The sequence below is a fragment of the Tigriopus californicus genome, chromosome 8, assembly GCF_007210705.1.
Source record: "Tigriopus californicus strain San Diego chromosome 8, Tcal_SD_v2.1, whole genome shotgun sequence".
Taxonomy (NCBI): domain Eukaryota; kingdom Metazoa; phylum Arthropoda; class Copepoda; order Harpacticoida; family Harpacticidae; genus Tigriopus; species Tigriopus californicus.
Window position 1 is genome coordinate 9,916,056 of NC_081447.1, and position 8,851 is coordinate 9,924,906.

The 8,851-nt window shown below is 39.3% G+C and overlaps 1 protein-coding gene across 7 annotated transcripts; it reads right to left on the minus strand.

The window, feature by feature from the left end:
• Positions 1-1,593: 1,593 nt before the first annotated feature.
• LOC131885469 (uncharacterized) lies at positions 1,594-6,168 on the minus strand. Of its 7 annotated transcripts, none has more exons than XM_059233520.1 (4): positions 6,009-6,168; positions 3,041-3,206; positions 1,981-2,966; positions 1,594-1,918 (listed from the first exon to the last, which is right to left on the minus strand). In XM_059233520.1, the coding sequence occupies exons 2-4, from the start codon at positions 3,187-3,189 to the stop codon at positions 1,638-1,640; spliced, it is 1,416 nt and encodes a 471-aa protein (XP_059089503.1). In that variant the 5' UTR covers positions 3,190-3,206; positions 6,009-6,168; the 3' UTR covers positions 1,594-1,637. The 7 variants fall into 7 exon arrangements, with proteins under 7 accessions (XP_059089503.1, XP_059089504.1, XP_059089505.1 ...); XM_059233521.1 differs by having other exon boundaries at positions 3,041-3,197; positions 6,009-6,165; XM_059233522.1 differs by having other exon boundaries at positions 6,015-6,163.
• Between the last annotated feature and the right edge of the window lie 2,683 nt (positions 6,169-8,851).

Sequence of the window (8,851 nt, forward strand, 5' to 3'; positions counted from 1 at the left end):
TTAGACAATAGAAGGTAGATCTACGTGGAGGACTAGCCCTCTAGTTAGATTATATGCCCCTATGTGCTCAACAGTTAATCTTAATGAAAGCTTGAGGGATCAATGTCAAAAAAATCATTGAAAAATCAAAGTGGACAAACATTGTCACCTAGGGTAGACCTAAACTTCCTTCCCTTATTTCGCCTAAATATCCTCCAAAAAAAGGGCCAAAATCCTTTAATTTCCCCGAAAATCCTCGGTTTTAGGTATTTTATGGTTAAAATTCGTGAAAAGGTTTTTTTTTGCCCAAAAATGAACGAAATGGTTGATAAACTTAATTGAACCTAAATAGTTTATCTTTCCGACCCCTAGACGTTATGTTCGTTATGCTTGGTATATTGAACCAAATTTCTGAACTTTTCACCTTTTTACTTGAATTACGTGCGTACAAGTGATTAGCCGGAAGCTTTAAAAGTTGGACAATTTCTGATGCTTTTTTTCCAACATGGCTTTCAGTGCTTTTTCCATTTTAGGTTTCAATGTTTTTGCTGCAAACTTTCAACAATCATTGACAGACTATCACATATAGGAGAAGTCGACCAAGGATCAAGGAGTTGGTGTAGCCTAGCGGTCTTAGAGGCAGCGTGGGTTCAAACCCCGGTGCCTGACGTAAACCTTTTTGGTTTAGAGGCCATCAAGGATTTCAACTTGAGGCTTTCAAATTCTCCTGGCCCTGATGGTGTGACATCCCAGTTTCTGATGAGATGCTCACTGGTTCTTGCTCCTGTTTTCTCGTACTTGATGCGTTGCATCTTGGATCAGGACAAGACCTCTCTGAAGGTAGTTCTCGTTTTTATTTAGATAAGTATAGAGATAAGTAATTATAGGCCAATTTCTCTCACTTCGAAAATTGGGAAGTGGTTTGAGGAGATCGCGAGGTTCAAAATCGTGAAATTCCTTGATGTCCATGTAGTTTTCTTCCTAATCATCACGGGCGCCAAGCATATTTTAACAAGGTTACCCAACGATTTTTCGTCTTTGTAAAGATGTATGGCCATGGTACGGCAACAATTTTGAAAAAATAGCCATTTACCTATTTTTTCATGACAAGCCACCATAACAAGTAACGGCATCACATTTTTTATGAAATGAAATGAGTTACCTACTCATTCGGGTTAAAAGTTACGCCTACTCATGCTGTAAATGACAGGGCCAACAATCAATAAACTAATATATTTTGACTTTGAGGGCATTGAAACGGCGTTACTTTTGACACAATTGTTCGACTGCGCGTTCATTGATGCTCGATTTGTCTTATTCATTTTTCACCTGGAGTCGTGGATGTACATCACTGAAACTTTCAATATGAGAGGCTGTGGAGAAAATCAAAGCCTGGGAAGCTCTTTCATTGTACGATATTAAGCTAAAGAAGGAACCACGGTAGCTGTGTACCCCACAGAGTCACGACATGGTGCCCCAGAGGGCGTGGGTTCGAATCCCGTCTTCGGAGAAACCTCATAATTGCCCCACGATTCCTCCCAAGATGCCTAAGAATATAGTTTTTCTTTCTTTCAATAACTTTCAAACAAGTTCAAATCACAACCATTGCATAAATGCTATATAGACTCTGGAATGTTATTTCATCTAGCACCAATATTTCACGTCAATTTCATTGTCGATTGAGTGGGTTCTTCACGGCAGAGCATGCGGTTCAGCCGCTTTTGATCTTCTTCGGTGGCCGGCAAGAAAAGGGTGCAAAACAAGCCAATAGTGGGACCAATACAAACAAACAGGAAATAGTGCAAGTAATTGATCTGGAGCCCGGTCAGCAATAAGGATCCAAATAATTCGATCATGCCTGTCACGATAATGTCGCTCAATGCGGTTGTGCCCACCACTACTCCGCCATAGGTCTCGCCGAAGATTTCATTGGACTTGGCTGAAATTGAATCAAATACAGCTTTATCTTCCAAATGACGGATAGAGATCCATTTCAATTACCTGGAATCACGGCGAAGATTCCTTGCATGTTCAAGAAGATGGCGTGCATCCAAAGGACAAACCAAATCTCGTTCAGCAGAGTGGTGATATAAAGAGTCCCAATAGCGATGCCCAAAATGACCATCATAAAAGAGACTACAAACTTGTAGGGAACCCAATCGAGCACAAACCCATAGATGATGCTTGACATGCTGGAAGACACCCCGGACAAGGCCCCAACGTAGGACGTGATGAAAAAATCGGACTGAATGAAGGTCAAAGCGAACGCTTTGTAATAGGTTGTCAAGGAAATGGTACAAATCACCACAGCAAATCGTGTGAACAGTATGAAGTAATAGGCTTTACAAGGTAAGATATTGCTTTTGAAGTAAATCAAAGTTTCCTTAATCCTGTTCCATTTGACTCCGATGGTTTCTCTGGACTGCCTTTGGTCCACTTGGTCCTTATTCGCCGAGCTCTCTATCGCCTCGTCTGATTCAGAGGCTGGCTCGAACATGAACAGACAGGCAATAAATAGGACCACAGCATAAACAATGGACAACGTAATCAGTAAAGTGGGCACACGTGCCAAGACCTCGGGATCTCTAAAGAACATGTCCTCCGAGCTGTCATCTTTGATGGGTGAGACATTGTCTGGATTGACGATGAGAATCTGAATCGGGCTCAAGGCCAAGGTGCTCAGTCCATAACCAGCTGTGACTAGACCCATGATAGACCCTCTGTGGTTGGGGAACCATCGCATTGGAATTGTATAAGTGGGAATTAGTGCCATATTTCCGATGGCTTGAATGAACCCATAAGTAAGGATGACCAAGCCCAGACTCTTGTCCATCGCAAATCGAGCCAGGACTGGGCCCACACTGAAGCAAAGGCAACTGAAATACAGCACGATCTTGTTACCCACAAACGGAATGAGGATCAAAGGAGCAAATGCCAGAACAAAGCCATTGGTGAACACGAAGACCATATTGACCGAAGCAAAGTCACTGCATGGAAAAGATGAAAGAGGTGTTAGTTCTTCTCATCAAGCCTTGGTTTAAAAGGCAAAGAAACTCTTTACCTATAACTGACGGGAATTCCAGCCACCTCTCTCATGTAGGATGCAATATAAGGCATGATGTTCCCAAACGAGAAAAGAACACCTAGGATGAGATTGATGAGAAATCCGCCAATGACGGCCAATACCCCTTTGATGGACACGCAAGCCATCACGTTGTCTGTCAACACTGAAAAAGAAACACTGTAATAACCCAATATTTACAGGTATCATGTTGTTCCTTTCTAAAAAATCAAGGACCATTTTTTATGCAAAAAATAAAAATTGGGGCTTTAGATTTTTGTACCCCAGATGGAACTATTTGCCCGAGCCAAGGGCTGATCCTGGAGATAATTTGTCCTTCGTCTCATATGTTACAATCATTCTGTTAATCGCCCATTCTCGATTTGCTTCCTTGATGTCAAAATGGTTGCCAACTTTGTGCTAAAACATGCCAATATTGGTCAACTACATTTTGCCCTAACGACCTCTATGATTTACCTCAACCCGCCTGAGTTACCATCCGTTATGTTTCCGGATGAAGATATTTGATAACACCAGTCCCTGAACGAACTACATGGTTTTCGTTCTAGTGTGGCGCTACTCGCTCGTGTACCATACTTGATCTTATTTACCAATGTCGTTTTGTTGTATCAATGGAAAATAAAGCAATATTCGAATCTGCAGTCGTGGAAGCAACTAGACCATTAATATCATCTGCTTCAATAGATTGGTAAGTAAGAAGAAGTATGGTACACGAGCGAGTAGCGCTACACTAGTGTTACTCTGGTACCTTTATGCACACTGCTCAAACCTACTAAAGTTCACTACAGTCCGAAAAAATGACCGACGTTTTCCCACCATTTTTCCTCAGTTTGTGACTAAACAGGGTAACTTTGAGGCTTTAAAACGCCATTCCCAGTCATAACCAGACTCCCCAGTCGGCATGAATTCAAATGAGAGATTGGTTCTGATGATAAACGCTTTGGTGTGGAGGCAAAATCAGAATTATGTTTTCTTTATTTTTGCTATTGCTAAGGGCGCCAGTAATGAAATTTCAAAATTGTCATTTACAACGACCCTACAAACATTTTTCTCTTCTTATCCTCCACCGTTTTGATATCTTTGGCTAAACCCATTTTTATCAACTTATTGAAACATGAACTCACGCTATCGACTCTTTTTTTTTCTTTTTAAATCATCAATTTGTGACAAGAAATGAACTCATTAGGAAAAAAGGTGTTCATCAAATGCAAATAAAACAAGTTTTTCAATCTTTCTTTCCGACCATTGATTACATGCTTATCTAATCACGATTCCATCAGTAATGCTTGTAAGGTTCGAATGTGTAATGTTACTGGAATACATTTAGTAAGTAAGCTTGTTATCATGAATCTGGGGCTAAATATTTACGACAGAGTATTTGAAGAATTGGTACGATGAAGCACTGCCTTCACAATGAGATGTGTAGGACATCCAGTTTCGTAACATGAAAAAATGCATGATAACCGTGAAGTATTATTTATTTGGACTGGGTTCACGTGAGTAAAAACACGAATCACGCTCATGTGTCTGTCTTGAAAGGAACTACATCAAGCTTTCTCGTCCCGCAGTTTAAGATAAAACATGACAAGTGTTTCGTGCTGACAAATGCTTTTCTTATAATGAGCCACATGATAAGTTTTTTTGAAGGACCTTTTTGTGACGGCAATCGATATGTGAACCCTAATGCAAACTCATGTTTCCTTCCTTCTTTAAAAGTACCATGTAAGTACGCACCATGTACAGGCATATAATGAACAAACAATGTCTTGACCCATTTTTGAACTCTCGCACAACACTTTTCTTCATAAATTATTCCAGACCTTCAATTTTTTTTCAGCGACTTATATGATTTATTTTTCTTTTCTTCTGAACAAAAAACATGTGTCGACGTCGGAAAATTTCACATTTTTTGCAAGTTCAAATTGGAAGAGGTGTACCAAGACACGAAATGACATTCGAATAGAAAATATTGGGTGCATTTTATTTAACATCAGTGGACATGGTGGTACTGTTCTTGCCGAGAGAAACAATGATGCAGTAATGTCAGTAAAATTAGTTTGTTCGTGGCTTGAGCAAGCTTTAACAATCTTGCGAGCAATGATTTTGTGGCTAACAAAGGACAGTTAGGAGATTAGACATCCAATAACAAAATTATGATGCAATACCTTGAAACATTCCTTTAGAGGATTCATATTAGTCAGGACACTAATAGCGACAAACGATCTCAGAATCACAAGACAGACATTTGAGAAAGTTGTTGTCTAAGTTGAGATGAAAGTCTTGCTCTACCTTGAAGCTTTGCGTTCAAACATGGCAGCGTGTCAAGCATTTATATCCTTGATATATTGGGAGACTGCTTCGGCACCACATATTTGATTAAGTTGAACAAAACTGCTTGGTTCAACTTATTGCGCGAATTAAAAAACAACAACACAAGAATGTGGGCCATCTTACTTGAGGTAACAGTTGTTACCTTTTTGTCGTGTGAGACCAAAACACGACAAAACATGAGAAAGCACCCTAAGATTTTGCCAATTTTGTTTCCGTCAATAGCAAATATTCCTATGAACCTGTCTCATTGTAAAACGAATGCATTCATGTTGCATTATCATAAAAGCATTCCTACTTTCAATTGGGCCAACCTTCGTTGCAAGTTCATAGTTGCTTGATCAAGTGAAAAGACTTGGAAGTTTCCATGTTCCATCCTCTAACCTTGAAGCAAACATGATTTATGTTAACAATCACCCCGCACTGTCACTAACCTCTCGGAATGTCATGTTTTTTTCGTAGATTTCACACTATTTGCTTGTTTGTTCAACGAGGTTAAGCAAATATGGCTCGAGAATGCTTACATTTTGCCGACTCTTGAGATTCTAGAAATGAACTGACTTTGGGACACTCAATTTTTGGTTTCCCTTTATTAAACAGATAAGCGAGATGTACGTACCAGTACCTTCACACGCTTGAAATCTTGTTGGAACGACCCGTCCTGGACAATAAACTCGACCGGGCTCACAGAGGTCATTCACAAAGAAGTGGGATGTCAAGCTATGCTTAGATGTCTGGTTCTATTCCAGGTATGAGGAGCAAGGACTGAGCACGGAAAGACCCTATCCCGAGTTTTAAGTACCCCATTATCGAGGTGGGCCGAGTTTTGAGACACGGTGAATCTTGAGACAACAGTTGAGGAAACAGGCCGGGCCATTTAACGAGGGTGTGTAAATTTTTCGGGACTTAATTGATATTAAAAATTAGGACTGCAAATACACGTTTCATGCAACAGTTTTCTTTCAGAAAAGTTCCATGGCTGTGAGTGTACACTTGCAAAAAGCCAGTCTCAAGGCCTAAGAGTGAGTTTATGAGTTTCTTTGTACCTGTCAAAAAATTGAAGATTGGATATTTTTTGAAGAAAGCAGGCATAATGGTTAAGTCAGAATAGAGAACCATCGTATCTGTTGAGGGGGTTTCATTGCGGCAAAATGTTAGGTTGTTGCCGCAAATCAACTGTTCCTTCTAGTTTTCATCATTCTCACTTTACATTATTAGTTCCCAACACAATTTGGAGGGGTGTTAGATTAGTTTGCGATCCAAAGACAAGTCAATTCTGACATTTGAGAAGTATCACACACCACTTTTTTATGGCTTGAGATAAGTAAAGGGCTTAAACCTGTATAATACCCTTGAAAGCAGCCTCATAAACAAAATTTGAAAAACCTGGTTAAATGGATGTTAACAATACATGACTGTGTTACATCCAAGAAAATATTATGGTCATAAAAAGGTAGACGTCTTTCAGTTTATATCCGTCTCCTCACCCAAATCCCAAAAGGGTAAATGCATCTATCTATGTATTGGGACATTTAAGCTGGAAAGGGAGATGAAGCAACTGTCAAATTTGAGAAGTTACTTGCTCTTTGGAGGCTTCATAGTTCTTTGATTAAGGATCAAATTAGAGTTCCAGGTCATCTATCCAAAAAAAGAATGGTTCATTTAGCATTGTGTTTTTATAAACTTTCACAGGATTACTCATCAACATGCTTGAAAATAACTTTTTAGCTCAAAAAAGCTAATTTTGGACACATTTCTTCTCTTTTAGAACGTTCTATTTCTACAAAAGACTTCTTGAAACCTTAGAAAAGTATTTTTGTGTAATTTTGAGATTTGCATCTTCGTTTTTTAGTACCGGTTCTGAATTGAAAAGTGCCCAGTGACCTCCCCAAATTTGTCGTGATATCATCATTCAGTTGCTACTTAAAGGAGTCAAGAAGAGGACTTCAAAATTTCAATTTGATAGTTGTATATATTTACTACCATTTCTTATTCTCATTCTTAAAAAGTACTTTCTTGCACTTCAATACCTGTTTTATTGTACTTTAAGCGAATCTAAATACTGGTTGATAATAAATTGACAGTCTCAGACATGGAAGGCACTATTTTTTACCACGTGAAAAAATGGGTATAAAATGGTTGGGGAATTGCGCTAAAACATTTTTGAGGCAGAATTGGGTGAAAAATGAACAATTCAGACTCCTTTAACAAATTACTTCCATGATACATATATTATAACATAACTTCATTGAAGAAACGCCTGAATGTATGCTAATCTTGTATGAAATAGTTTTGGATGGTTTTAGATTTAACACGGTTTAAAGGGGATTATAAAGTTGTTGAGCCCGATGCCTAATTACAGAAATAAGAGAAAATCACGTGATTTCCAAAGAATGGCAAAAAAGGGTTCAAAAGCCCTAAAATTTCCTTGCAACCACTCGAAACCTATGAGATATGAAGGTCATTTTGGGTCGAATTGAGATATGCATTTGATTTTTTAACCACAGCAAGGTTATCAAAAGGTTTTCCAACATCAAAGGTAGGATTATGTGGACTCTAAATCAAATTTGTTCAACACCTTGGCCTAAAATGATTCTGAAGTTGATGCAATTTCGGCTTTTCGATTGTTTGCATTCACCGTGCGAAACAAGTTGATACAGCATATCTTGATGTCATTAAATTTTCCCATTCCCAACAAGCCCAAACCAAGGGAGGGAATCCTGTCTGACGAGCCTAATCTTAGGAGCGACCCACGACTACAGCAATCTAGTACAAGTAAGTTATGACTATCCGAAGAACGTAACATGAGCGAGAGGGGAACGCTCTACCTGAGATCTGGCAATAGAAGTCAAGATTCATCACGTGCGAGGACGGGGTGAATTTTGAACGATAGATGGAGGAGCCAAGACAGACAACTAAGTAATAGCTCTAGGGAAGAGAGTCCATTGGAAAATCTCTGCAGGTACTGAAAGTACATTTGCAACATTCTTAACTGGGAGTGGGTGCCACAAGCACAAACTGAAGTAAAATCCATTCCATCGAAGAACAAGTTATTCTCGCAGGAAGACCAATGCTGGCTGGCACAGTATCGTAGGTCAAATGCCCAGGTACATTCGGGACAATGGAGAAACACAACATGCCAATCCAACCTGTTAAACTCAACCTTCGATTGGTGAAGTAAAGAAATTTTGCAAACTGTATTTTGACCATCTAAACATATAATTAATTATGCCCAAGCCAAACGTGGTCGCGACTGATGAGGCTCAAAAATATAATCATTTGACAACTTGGACATTCTAAACATGACGCGAAAGGCGGATGTACGGTACAGCAGGAGACACGGTGAATCTTGAGACAACAGTTGAGGAAACAGGCCGGGCCATTTAACGAGGGTGTGTAAATTTTTCGGGACTTAATTGATATTAAAAATTAGGACTGCAAATACACGTTTCATGCAACAGT

Excerpts from the sequence above, each read along its gene's own strand:
- LOC131885469 (XM_059233519.1), bottom strand. Across the intron at positions 2,967-3,040 it reads GGAATTCCCGTCAGTTATAG|TGACTTTGCTTCGGTCAATA; the intron begins GTAAAGAGTTTC and ends TTTTCCATGCAG. Across the intron at positions 1,919-1,980 it reads AATCTTCGCCGTGATTCCAG|CCAAGTCCAATGAAATCTTC; the intron begins GTAATTGAAATG and ends ATTCAATTTCAG.